General features: G+C 42.8%; 1 protein-coding gene across 1 annotated transcript in view; it reads right to left on the reverse strand.

The window, feature by feature from the left end:
* The window catches only part of LOC119476970 (granule associated Rac and RHOG effector protein 1-like), a 34,682-nt gene that overhangs the window by 5,019 nt on the left and 15,236 nt on the right, over positions 1–14,427 (reverse strand). The window contains exons 3-10 of the mRNA XM_037750697.1: positions 7,266–7,478; positions 6,374–6,514; positions 6,071–6,166; positions 5,664–5,825; positions 5,252–5,410; positions 3,414–3,511; positions 2,221–2,346; positions 959–2,055 (exon numbers count right to left, since the gene is read on the reverse strand). Coding sequence (XP_037606625.1) covers positions 959–2,055; positions 2,221–2,346; positions 3,414–3,511; positions 5,252–5,410; positions 5,664–5,825; positions 6,071–6,166; positions 6,374–6,514; positions 7,266–7,478 — 2,092 coding nt within the window. The remainder of the gene's footprint in view (positions 1–958; positions 2,056–2,220; positions 2,347–3,413; positions 3,512–5,251; positions 5,411–5,663; positions 5,826–6,070; positions 6,167–6,373; positions 6,515–7,265; positions 7,479–14,427) is intronic.

Consider the following 14,427-nt stretch of genomic DNA (forward strand, 5'->3'; position numbering starts at 1 on the left):
GATAGTAAATAAATAGCACGATATGACACCTGTGCTGCATTTCAAATACTTTCTACAAAATATCTGCCATACTGAATTCACTAAATAAAGCCTAAAAAAAAGATAATATTTCTATGTAGTCCGGCCTTGACTAACTAGTGACCATCCTGATTATTTCCTTGCCATTTGCTCTCTTGTCACCACTTCAGAGTGCTTTGGCTGAAGACAAAAATAGGCAGAGACGTCATTTATCCCCACTGCCATTACACTGCTTCACTTTAATGTCATGAAGTTGCCTTTTGTGTATGATAAAAATCTTTGTATGGTAGTCCCTTTATGTTGTTAACAACTGATGCCTGCAAACAAATTTTATTTTATGGGACAATAAAGATTTGAATTTAGAGGAGTAACTATTTATATGTCAGCTGGATACTCACTAAATGCATCTTCACAGTTTCAATTGGATTGTATGGACACTGTTTTGAACATTAGTCTCCTGGTACAATGAATAGCTAACTAGTAACTGCATTATAAGTCATAAAAACATTGCAAAGCTTTTTTTAAATAATGAAACAATGTTGTCAGCAAGCTTCAGGCCTACTTCCCCCCTCACACTGCTGACATAACAGTATGACTGAGGAGCATGGGAAGTCGACGCCAACGCTCCTATCCGGACATCTCTTCGTGACAAAAGAGATGACCAGCCATAACTTTATATCTTTACATCTTTCTTATTTGTCTTAGTTTTCAGCAATCTTTACAGAAAAATACATTTGTAGAATAGTAGCAGATTGACTTATACCAATTTTTAAGGTTTTTATCCTCCTACACATAAAAAATGTATGTTTCCTGATTTTTATCTCAATTTTGTATTATTTATTTCTTGATCTGACAGCCCATAGTCAAAATATAAACAAATCAGTTCCCAGATTTTTAGTTGGAAAAAGTACACCTCATAGGTATATAAAAGGGATCTCACCTGCTGGGTCGAAGGGCAGCGTGTCTCCCAGGACTCCAAACACTCCTTCACTCTGATCCCTGTTGGGCCAAGTGTTGTTGCGGGGCCCCTGCGGCTTCTGACCCAGCATCTCTGACATGACGCTGTCCATGTAGGTGCTGACCAGGCCCAGACTGTACAGATCTGAGCTCAGATCTGGCAGTCCGGGAGAGCTCCACTGCCCGATCGGACCCAGGGGGGACAGCCCTCCTGGGGGGCCTTGCGGTGGAGGCTGTTGCCCGGAGCTGCCGAGCCACTTGCTTGCCACTCTTTGCTGTGACAGAACCTGGGGTGGGGTCTGCTGAGGAGGAAGCTGAGGAGGAGGCGGCTGCTGCTGACTGATGGGCTGCAGGAGGTGCTGGTAGTACTGCAGGGCCTGTGGGGAGGGCTGCTGAGTCGGAGGAGGGGGCTGCTGGGGCTGTTGTTGCTGCGGAGGAGGTGGCTGTGGTTGTGGCTGCTGCTGCTTCTGCACCGACGGTGGCGGCTGGGGCTGAGGCTGCGGCAGGTTCTGAGCTTGGGCCTGTAGGGCACTGTGAGAGATAGATTGGGAAGTTGGCGGAGGTCCACTCGGAGGCTTCAGCTCAGCGGGGTTTGCAGACGCCACAGAGTTCCTCCTCTTGACCAGGGGTGAAGCCTGCTGGGATTTCCCCATGTTAAATCCTGAGAGAAAGTCGATGACATCCTGCATCTCTTGGTCAGTCGGCAGGTTCATCCCCTGGTCCTCGGACCCTAAGCCGTTGGCCAGCAGGTTCTGCTGGGCGGAGTCAGGAGTGCAGGACAGGCTGCTCATCTGCAGGATGCTCTGTAGTCTCCCGTCGCCGTGGCCCAGGCTCTTGGCCTTCTCCTCAGAGCTGCTGGTTGTCAGCATGCTGCGAGACGGGGTGCTAGGGATGGAGTAACTGCCCCCACTATTAGAGCTGGATGAGACCTTCTTGGTGAACTTGGAAGTCAGCTTGGATATTGTTTTGGGCAACCCACTGGAGGTCTTGGAGCTGGTGCCTGGAGGCAAGTCTGCCTGGCCACCATAATCTGGGATCTCCCGCTGCAGCTGCATCTGAATAGTTGGCAAGGCTTGTTCTCTTTTGGAGGGAAGAGAAAGACAAGTAATTATTATTTAGTGTTAAAAGTACTACAGTAATCTGAATTCACTTGATTAAGGGTGCTAAAGGTGCTTTAACACCTGTAGTTTAATTCAGTTAGTCCGGACCTAAAAATTATACTTTTATTATTAGAATTATACTCACTTCCTCTCCTTCCACCTGTTGATGTCAAACACTGCTGTGTAGAGCACGTCTACGAGACCAAGTGTCTTCTCTGGATCCAGGCTCCTCTGGAGCAAGGACATAGTGGCTGGGTCCTCCTTCAGACACCTGAACACGTACACACACACACACACACACACACACATGCAACAACATGAAGAGACAGGAACTACAAATCCACACAATGTCTTGCATACAAAAGCCCAGGTGCATTTGCTAAAGAGATTAATACTTGAAATTTGACATTCAAGAAAAGAAGAGCCAAAACAACCCGACAGACTACTCTTTCAGCTCACACACTGGTTTAGTGTATTCATCGTGGCCCACTGCCTCTCCACATCTTGGAAACACGTCTCCTTACATGGATGCTAATTCAAATGTCTCACATTATCTCACCACAAATGATTAGAATGAAGTATTAAGAGAAATACTTTCACTTTTCTCAAATAACACTGACTTGCTCTGGAGCAAGATCTGCCAGGATCTGCCAACATAACTGCTGCAAGAGAGTTACTAGGTATAAAGTAGCTCCTCACCATGAATATATGTGTATACAACTGTATAAATATGGCAAGAATTAAGGCATAAACACATCATAACTGTATCCATATTGACACTATTTGACCTGATCCAAACCACAGTGGCATCTGGATTTTCTAGTGTGAAAAGTTTACACTCCTGTTGCAGCTGTAAAACAGTTTGGAGCACTGACTGATTGACTGAAAATTCAGCACAGAGCATCTAATCGTACGATGCTCCCATGACACAAAAAAACATTTCTATTTGAAGATGTGATAATGTCAGAGTACCTAGCAAATGTGTTAACACTATATTACAAAAGGTGCTCAACATCTTTGTGTACTCAGTCTATTAAATCCAGTGTATTAACTAGATGCTCCGTTCCTCTTCATTGTGTTGAGAATGTTAGATCCGGACAGTGTCTGCTCTTTCTCACCTCCCATCTCTGTCTGCATGCATATGATTTACAATTATGTAACTAGACTTACACAAAACCACATGATCAATATTGGTGCATGTAACTGTACCTGGGTAACTATTCAGTTTCTGTTCGTAGGTTTCATATTTCTTATTAAGAATTACAATTTGATGTGATTCATTTTAAATGTGACCGCCACTAGTTGGAAGACATGTCCATATAAAAAACTTGAACTTACCATGTAGAGGGAACCTGCACCACCACTTTAGAGCCCTCGAGAGTGATCTGGGGAGCGTAGGCCTCCTTGTTCTCAATCTGAGCTGTATCGACAACCACCTGTTGGGACACACAAACACATCTGCATCAGCATCTCCTGACAGAAAAGCTTTATTCAGAGCCATCTATTTCCTTAATGTGAATACTGATTGTGCAAGAAATCCACAACAGTTTATAACATACTGTCTGTTGGGTGAGTTACACAACTAAAACAGTGTAATACAACTTGACAAAACGGACAGTCTTAAAACAAAAATGACTGTTTTTTTACCCTCTACAGTTAGTATGTAAACCAGTCAAGCATAGCAGTTTTACCATGGAAAAACATGGGCAGAAGTCAAAGAAGTTTCATTGGTGTCTGGCATTAATTTCCCACTAAGTGGAGAGAGGCAGTTCAAGGCGAGAAAGCTGAACGCAACCAGTCAGCCAGTGACAACAAACAGGCCAGCCTTCCTGCCTGCTGCTAGTCAAATGTATTTCAAAGTTCTTTGAAAGTGGCCTTGACTCCTCGAGACCCACTCAGCCAGGTCACAAAGAGGGAGGGAAGGCGGGAGGAGTCAGTTTCCTGTATCGCAGGAAGTTACCCTATTGTTATTAAAAAAGCAGGTGTATCCTCGGAAACCCCGGGCTGCCCAAGTGGCAGAGCAACGCATACACGCAAACAGTCTGTCAGCCAATGGCGAAACACATACGACAAGGTCATTGGGGGCAAAAAGGACGAGGAAAAACGCAGCAAAACAGACAAGATCAACTTCTGCGCTGCCATGACTAGTAGGAAAAAGGGCGTCGCTAGAGAATAATGTTTCCAGGAACGACATCAGAGCAGATATGGTGATTCTTACTGTCAGTGTAAACGAAAGAAAATAAGGAGGAGAACGACTGCGTGTGGGGAGGTATGACTAGAGCGTGACAGTGTGGGGAAGACACTATGTGTGTCCATGCATGCTGCTGTGTGATCTATTTCGAGTTGAGTGGCTATAGGATCAGATAAGGAGCTAATGCAAAGCGCTCATCCATCAGCCAGGGATTGTTTTACAGTTTGCACGGGGCTGGCAGGACTGGATGAGAACAAACCCTCAAAACAGGGTAGACCACACAGAGGAAATAAACACTGGAGCATACACACACACCAGTGATACTGCGTGGAGAGTCCTCCCTCCCCGTGAATCTCCTTTTCAACAGGACAGGGGGGGATTCTGTTTGCAAACCCGCCCAGGCGAGCCCATCCTTCACCCAGATGCTGCAGGAATGTTTCTTTCCCTTTTGTGTGTCTCTGGTGTTTGTTTACACCTCTCGGCTGCCTCAAAGCAAGCAGACAGATCTCCTCATCTCCATTACAAATCTGACAAACAATGGGATGCGCGTTGCCAAACCCAAAGACACACAAAAGGAGAGGATTCAGTAACTTAAAGCAGAAGTGTCAGTGAAGTACAACAGGCCTGTTCACGTCAGCGTGTCACCTCCTTTCCGCTGCTCTGTAGTATCAACTACACTGTGTTGATGGATGTTAACAAGAGCAAATACTGAATGAGGATCCAAGAGAACTTTCTACACGCTGTTTATCTTAGTTTACCTTGCACAAACGCAAAAAAGACTCTCTAATGAAAGACTGTTACAAGAACAGAGAAAAGGCTAGTATAAAGGTGTTACACTATTTAAGATAAATATATTTATATGAGAACAGAAATCACAACAGATCACATGATTACAGGTTTAATCCCAAGAGTGTCCATATTATCAGGAATAATCAAGAAATACAGCTTTACTGTAGCAACTCCGGCCTTTAACATCTCTACTCACCAGACCAGCCTGGGCAAACAACAGCTGGACAGCTGTTTTGCAGGCTCCTCTCCAACTAGATGGGCAGACCTGGTTGAGGACCTCGGTGACGGGAGAGTCGTCCCTGGGGGTCACTCCGTTCTGGCCCAGCGCCTCCTTAATGAGCTGCAGCATCGTGTGCTGAGGAGACAAAACACAGTGGGCCATCAACAAAGCAGTCCGCCATCACCGTCTGCTGATGTTTCACTACAGATGCCACTCAAAAGAAGCATCTAGAGCTTTCACTAGTCCACATATATCTGCTGAGGTTATCGCTCAAAACACAGAGGTGATTTTGAGAGTGGCACAAAACAGAATCGTGAAAGAAAGGGAGAACAAGGTGGGTAACCACTAGAAGTAGTATGAAGCTGGCGAGTCCAGTCAAGGACCATACCGTTTTCAGTTTGAGGTTTTCAGCCGCTGACTCGTTGAAGGACACTCCTTTGAGGAAATGTGAGCCGATCTGTACAGGGATGGTGGGCAGCTCGCACTGGATGGGCTGGGAGGTGGTCTGCATCCTGCCCGCCTGCTGGGCCTCCGCCTCACTGCAGCAGCTCTGCACACACACACAAACAAGCATGTAAACATACACACATACATTGACACATGATGGAGACACACAGCAATGGAAGAATAATTGTTGCTCTTTTAACATTATAATGAAACAAGAAAAAAATAGTAAAAGAAAAAGCAACATTTTCCATGAGGCGGATATGAAATTCATTCTTGTCCAATTACATGACTGGACATTATCCCTCCCTACTTTCAAGATTTTTTCTGACTTTTTTAGCGTTAACCCACCTGTAAGGCCGCCTCCACAGCTTTGGGGTTAAGATGAAAGCCGGCCTTCAGTGCGTACTCACTATGGCCCAGGCTCTCCAGCGCTGCTTTGTAGGCCTGGAGATGGAGAGAAAACATGACCTTCTATCAGTCAAACATTGATTTCATCACAAAAAACAATCGGTTTTGATGTAACACTTCAAAATAGATTACTTTTCCCTGCATAAGTGCATGTCCATTTGATTCTTGAAACAAACATGTCTCAGGATTTTTTCTAAACAGTAATTGTAGTGTTCTGGCCTAGTCTTTGGGGTGATACTGTACCTGTAAAGCATTGTCAATCTTCATGTTGAGCTCCTTCAGCTGGTGCTCAGGGATGGTGGTGTTGTTGGAGCAGAAGAGGTGCTGAACCTGGATGCCTGCCAGGCAGCCGTCCCGGCCCCTCTCTCTCAGCCTCGCCATGGCCTGAGGACACAGCAGAGTACTGGGTCAGAGTGACAGCAGGAACATCTACACTACTACAGCACGGCCTCACAGAGAAATACAAGAAATACTTGTGAAGGAGTGGATTGCACAAAAGTGATTTTTTTATAAGGAAAAAAATGAAACAAAGGGTGTTTTTAAGAGGGATAGTGGGAGGTTTTACAGGCAAATGTCCTTTAAATATTGCAAAACCTTGCAAAAATAATAAACATTTTGACAAAATAGACGCACTGGGAGGTACACATTTTTAGATGATAAAAAGCATGTGTGCTGCTTCTGAAAAAGAGTCCTGGCCGCCTCTCTCGGCCTAAACGCCCGCCCAGCACATTCTATCAGGGTCTATCCAGGCCTAGTCCCCTCCAGGGCTTACAATCTGCATGCCGGGGCTTAACAGATCAATCAACCCACTATTCTCCTCTCTGCCTCACTTTATACAACAAAGCTCAAAATGGGCCAGAGGGACTGATTAGCCCGGGGATTAGTTAGGTCCTCTTACAAAACTGCCTCCCTTACATAGGTTTGGGTGAAGAGGGGTGCAGAACATAACATTGCAGGTTCACAGACAAACTGCAGCCCAAAAAAAAAGGAAATAGGAAATTGAGGTTGGAACTCATAAACGGCTGGCATTTCTCAGGAATGTTTAACAAGTCTGCTTTTCACCTCACACAGACAAACCCCATATTTCCAAAGGCCCAGACCAGGAGGAGTCCTGGGGCGCGCTGTGGCTGCATACCTGAGCTGCGCCTTTCCACGAGCGGGAGGCTTCCTCCAGCTCCGTGAGGGGCCCGAGGTCGACGCTTTGGGAGCGGGCGTTGGCGCAACGCTCCTGGGCCTGGGCAAGAGCCTCTGCCAGGCAGGACTGGGCCACGGGCTGGACCTTCTGCAAAGCCTGCGATAGAAACTGGAAATGGACCTGCATCACCGTGAGGAAGCACCGACCCAGCACCTGGAAACAGAGGACAGAGATTACAACATGTGTCATTCTGAGGAACATCCACCATTAACATGCTGGAGTACCAGGATGTTTGAGACACCAAACAATAAGGATGCCTGCAGGCTAAGAAACTAACATGTATGTCCACATACCTCAGTGGTTGAATAACCAACTGCTTGTGCTACATTACCAACAAAATAACAACTGGCTGCCTCACAAACAAGTTATCCCTAGCTCTGATATTTTGCACATTTTCAGGTCTGTTCCACCAAAAAGATTCAGAAACTAAACTGAAAATATAAAACTTGTGAACTCCAAAACCACCTTTCCACACCTTAAGACCAGAGAACATTAGGCTTGACAGCAAAAGTGCAGCTGTTGTGGTATATACCTTAGAAACATTCCCATTAAAAACATGTTTTTTTGCTAGGCACACTATGTGGTTTAAGCATGACATTTCCCTTGAAATGAGTTGCAGCGTCTTAATACTTTTTACGACAGACAGCCCATTTTCATAAAATAATGTCACACCATTAAAAGGTTGACTCATCTATCACATTTGCTTTAGTCATCAGATCACATGACCTAGATTGTCTTCAGGCTTCTCCTTTAAATGATAAGATGAATCATTAAAAACAGATCTAAAAAAAAAAAAGAAGAAGAGGATGAGGACACCTGGAAGAGTGTCATGCTCCAACCAATAGCCGACTATAACACAACCTGGTTTATCCAACAGCCGAAAATATAATCATCTCTCCATGTGTCCACCTTGTTTCCTGACTCTTTGCCACAGCAAATACCATAATGGGAAAGCTGAGAGCCAAGGCCGTGTCATGAAGCAGAAATCAGAGAATACGACAGCTCTCAAAACAAAACGTCTTGCCAGGTCAGATTTCAGCTAACTTAACATGTGTTTGCATTTGTGGTAAATCGTGTGCTGTAAACAGATCTCAAACATCTGAGAACGAGTACAATGTGTATTTGTATTTGCAAGCCAAAGGCAGACGGAGAACATATTGGATTCCTGAATATGTATGTCAGTGTGCGTGTCTGTGAGAGGGGAGGTTTGTCTATTTATACTTAAAGATTGGAAAATTGCAGCTATGACATTTAATGCTACACTAGGTGTGATTTTCCTGCTCTGATTATGTAGTTGAACCACAGTTTCTCTGTATACAACATTAGTACCTACATATATTTATCTCCCTTATCACAGTTGATTTCTTAACTTTCTTTAAATTGAGTTGCTAATCTAGGAAAATGGAAAAATTAAATACAAAACAATACATTCGATTACAATGATTAGAACACTGCTGAGATATTTACACATACATAACACATATTTCGGGGTGACATACATCGCTCCACACCAATGTGGTTGAACGCCCAAGTGCGTGTGTGTGTGTGGTGAGAGAATAGTTCAGGCTTAGAGGCTGTTTGTTGTTCGGTTAGCAAAATAAGGGAAACAGGACACCACAGGGTCCACCACAGTCACAGGGTTTTCTTTTTCAGGTACCTGCTGAAAATATCTCAAGGGGGAGGCTGAGTTGTAAAGACAGAAATATGCTGCTGGCAGACAGGAACAACAGGACACAGCCACTTCCATTCTTCAACATGGAAACCAGAACTAAACTATGGAAATGCCTAACAGGCATGAAACCTCAACTTGTTGGAGAGTTCGTTGTTTTCATAACAACTATAAAACAGAATGTGATGGCGAATCCATCGGCCTTTTTGAGCCAAGACTTGAGCTTTGATAGCTGCTTTAACGTTTTGTCATTCCATGCAGTGGACTTACTGTCAGAGGTTATTCTGTTTTTATAACATGCCCAATTTCATTCAGCCAGGGACCTTTATTGTATGTCATTCCCACCTCTCTCTCACTTTATTTATTGTCACCTCTCTACTGTTCACTGTAAAATAAAAAGGTAAAATGCCCCAAAAATATATATAAAAAAAATTAAAGACAGGAATGTCCCCATTATTCCTGATATCCCGAATAAAGAGATTAAAAAATTTTATCACAAAAGCAAATTGTTGGTTTGTGGCCCGCTTCACCATTGTATGAGCGCAACTATTCACTCTGAGGGGTCCCAAAACAACTTTGTGGTGTATAATGGCTCCCAACATTTCTATAAACTATTATGTGGCTGTTCAGTATATCCACTATGTTTTAGCAAACAAGGTGTGCATGTTTGGTAAAACAAAGTACTCCTGAAATGTAACTTGGGACATGGGAGTTTAGCGTGTTATCATGCTAACATTAGTTTATTAGCACTAAACACAAAGTACAGCTGAGGCCCATGGGAATGTCCTTGGTTTTTCAGGTAATCAGTCATAAACCAAAGTATTAGACAAACAGAAATTTAGATGAACGGTCAGGTAATCCAAATTTGTACAGATAATCCTCTGGGGACCATGAATGTCTGTACCAAATTTCACTGCAATCCATCCAATAATAGTCAAGATATTTCAATAAAAAACAAAAATGTCAACCTGCTGGTGGCGCTAGAGGAAAAGTCAGCAGATCATCAAAGTCAACTAGATTTATCCTCTGGAGATCATGAATGTTTGTAAAAAATGTCATGGCAAACCATCTAATAGTTGTCGAGATATCTCAGTCTTGACCAATGTGGTGGACCGACCGACTGACAGACAAACCAACAGGCCGACTGACCGACATTGCCATCACTAGAGCCGTGGCACTAGCATGGCCAATAAAAACAACTGTAAAATACAAGTCTGTGTCCTTAAACTCAGACCCATCCTATCATGTATAAAATAGGACAATATACTGCTCAACCTTACTCTGAGCCGACTCTGGGAGGCTTGATAAACACAGACCCAGATCCAGTGTGCACAAGATGGGAAATTCCTGCTCCTGCTGCCGGCGTTGACGCAACTAATCAGTCAACAGGGATTTAGTGTTTATGCAAAGTAGACAAATAACAGATAACAGACGACACATTTAGCCTTAATGAAGCTTGGACACAATACATACGGCCAAATAATGCAAACTGATATCACCTGCAGTGCATCGTAAAGAAGATCACAAAATAACATGCACACAAGCTGACAATGAGATCACATGCAAGTGAAAGTGTTACAAAAGTCGTCTACAATAACCAAGTGAGGGAAAAAAATGAGGCCATGGCTACAGCACGAGATAATGGATAACACATGTGATTGGCTGAGCAGTATCCCACACAGTCATGGAAAATATGAGAAATAAGAGTGCAGCAGAGCCAAGCCGACGTTGGGCCCCTTTCAGGCCCAAACAAGGCAAATCATGAATCAATCAACATTAATACTTCTATTTTCTGAGATCACCTTCACTATGAGTGCACTGAATCTAGGAGAGTTGTGTTCCTGAGATCTAGACATCCTCTAGGAAAAGGGAGAGTGAGGCTGTTATAATAACCAGATGGTCATGTTGTTCCACTGTCTGACCTGTGAACAAACACGGAGCCTACCTTCGTTGGTTAATGGCAATGGTAAAAAGACAATCTTTCAAGGGAAACAGGAAGGTCACAATAGTCTTGACCTCTTAATGTCTTAGAACTGGTCACTTACATATGTTGGTACTCTACAAACTGAAACAGATTTTACTGTGCCACTCTAAAGTCATTCTAGATACGATCTCATCAGCTGAATGATCAAGTGTAAATGATTTTTAAATGATGATCGGGCTAAAACAGATATTTTAAAAAGGTGCCCTGTGGAGTTGTCTTGCGAACAAACACAAGTTATGTTTACATTCATTGTTTCACACCAAAACACACTGTGTATATCTTTGAGGTCTAACAAACATGTTGAACGCATTTCCTTCCTTGTCAAAAGATTGCCTAAGGCGGTTTTCTTTTTTGTTTGTGTTTTAATCCCTGCATTGTTAAAGTCCATGTTTGCTAGCTTACAGTCTTCTTCATGTGCCTTTGCAGACAATACTGCCACGTACTATCGACCTATTATCTATTTTACCTTTGAATACGTCAGACCTTTAAATAGCATGAAATCATCGGTAGGAATGTGCATCGCATTGCTCCATAGCAGTACTCGAACAAAAACTCCAGGAGGTTTTGGTCTGAACTGAAAACAGGAGCCCGCCCAGAAATGTTGCTACAACAACCTGTGAGCATCAGGCTGCGCTAAATTTCATTACAAATCACACTTTTCTTCAGCCTTACTTTAGACCCACTCCAACGAACAGACATTTTTGTGCTCATTTTTGCCTAATGTTATCCTGGCCACCATACAAATGCTCATGACGTTGGTTAGCAGCAGACCAGTAGAAACCTCATAAGTTTAAATCCAACTTGTGCTCAAAATATTAACCTCTTCTTTCCCTCTCTGTGTTTCTTTCCACAATACACAAGTCAAAACAGCCAACAAAAATAACTCCTACAATAAATACATCATATGTTTCACTGTACTAAGATGAAGCCCTCATATATAAGGCCACATTTCATCAAGCAACCAGCAACTGTATGTTAAAAAATGTGTTTTTAACAGCTGAAGACTACGGGGTCGGCTGAGAGAGCGTATGCAGTTGTCTCACTAGAGCAGCCATGAAGGTCTCTGGTTGTGGGGGGACCTCTCCGTCCGCCTCTGGTCTTCGCTCTGTGGTTTAAACTTACAAGCTCGGCAAACGGCCTCTAAACAAACCGTGACATTTTCATGCATATTTGGCAGTGGAGTCACTCTGAGCAGCCAGGGAGCCGGGCTCTGATTTGGAAAAAAAAAAAAAGTGGTTTGTTTTGCAGACTGCACTGACCTGAACTTTTGGGGGCTCTTGGTTAAAAAAAAGGGGGGTTGGGCAAAAGAAAGAAAGAGGAGAAGGAGACGTGAGCTAGGGAACACAGGGGGAAAAGCTTCACATACCATAACTCCCCAAACTCAGACATGCATTTGGTTCTTTCTGAAGACCTCATAATACATCCAGCTGCCAAACAGCATTCCTCAACTCATGCAGACAAAGGAAAATCCATTTTACAGTCGCATATACATCACAGCGTAAAGGACAGGCTGAATTAGCGGCAATTATTACAAGCTAGGTCTACACAAGTTTAGTCTGTGAGTGCACAAAATTTCTACCGAAGTAAAACATGGGAGATAGTAGTGCAGATATGTATTCATAACCAATGCTCTACATGAGTGAACACAAACTTAGGCCATAGATAACTCATCGCAAAATCCTAAAGCCTGTTGCAGATTCAATTAACTCATATGTGCACACAAACAATGTTTTGATCACTTAATCTTCATCAGCTTTAACTGATATTTTTCAATTTCTAGTGTTGATACACTATCTCTGTCCAACATTTCATTTACGATTCTCCACTTTGGTAAGCACTGCCCTATAACTGTAAAAAACGAAAACAAAAATCTGCAGGGTTTTCTCAGAGGTTACCAACTAACACGCTCGAATAAGACCATTGTAAAGTAAAGTATTAATAGTATTTCCTTCTCTGCTTTAACAAATGTATCCTTTATGCCCGGGGCCAGACAGCAAGTGTGAGCGCCAAGCCATGCGGTCTAAACTTTCACAGACTTGGGCTTCCTCTAATATTCATCTGTGCATATCCAAGACCACAGAGAGTCAGATTTACTGACTGCGGTGCAAAAGTGTTTCCTGTTTTGGGCTCAGCCACATCCACTGAGGTCTCGTACTAGTGTCTTAGCCGCAGCCTTGTACTCATCCCCTGCTACATGCTAAAGGATTATGGAAACACTGATAAACCTCATTATGTTTGCTTTATGTTGGAGTATTTCACCTATACAGAGCTCCACCTGTGGCACATTGCTACAAATTTGTCACAGGTGCCACAAAATCAAATATAATGGGGGATTCTTCTTTGTCTTAAGTGTTAAATGCATTCATAATTGTGCTCTACGTATCAAATACGAATATTGATATGTGAAATGAAGAAATACAGCAAAAAGGAATTTGACAAGGTGAGTAAAACTGAGGAGTCTGAATGCAAGCAGCCAAACAAACTTGAGGTGAGATGGTGGTTAAGATTTTAGGCTAGAGGAGAAGCTTTCCCATGTTAAAATGTGTAAGCAGCCAATATTTACATGTAAATTGTACAAATATCTTTATTTACCAATTTCCTATGGTGTTTGTGGTTTATGTAGTGCCATGTATTATTTTGTATATGGATCATAAAAAGAGAAGCGTTTATTTTGAGTTTGTTTTTTTGTCCTACATCTTGCACAATCCACTTATTATGCAACAAATAATTGATATTTGTCGATTTTTGTCTTTGCTTTTTGGGACTTTCTCTTATTTCAAATGTTGTTATTACCTAATGAAAATCCCAGAAACTACTAAACTCGTGTCACAATGTGATTATACTCAGTTAATTGTAAGTCTCTATGTGCTGCCACAAGAAAACAGTTAAGGATGTCTTCTAATCTGTGGGATAGCGGGTGATCAGCCACACAGGGAGCTCCACAGGCTCGCAACTGTGTATTAAATGAAGGATAAATAAGCAGATGTAGTCATCATAAGGAAGGATGAGCTTTAGGCTCCTTGGGTGTGGTGTACAGCTGAAAATACAGCTACTTGATGCTGATGGCACGACATGACAGACGACAATTACAGCCAAATTATCAATTGGAATTACTTTGATAAATACTGTAATTGAGATTTTCCATCACAATTATCAAGTCGTGATTATTACATCTCAAAGCAAGAGCGGTAAAGCCTCTTCACTTTCGAATAATTGTGTCCAGATCTTTAACACATGCCCATTTCAGACTGTGACCTGAAATGAACCCGTTTTTGAGGCATGAAAGCGTCAACATGAATTATCCAACCTGGGTTTAAAGTGGGTCTGACACAACCTAGATGTAGTAGAAAACAGTGAGCAGGGATTCTATATCAACTATAGGATTATTACACTGCTATTATTGCTAGAGTTGTCTCAGCCATGACGTCTGCTCTTCTCCATAATGTTCA

The sequence above is a fragment of the Sebastes umbrosus genome, chromosome 2, assembly GCF_015220745.1.
Source record: "Sebastes umbrosus isolate fSebUmb1 chromosome 2, fSebUmb1.pri, whole genome shotgun sequence".
In the NCBI taxonomy this organism is placed as follows: domain Eukaryota; kingdom Metazoa; phylum Chordata; class Actinopteri; order Perciformes; family Sebastidae; genus Sebastes; species Sebastes umbrosus.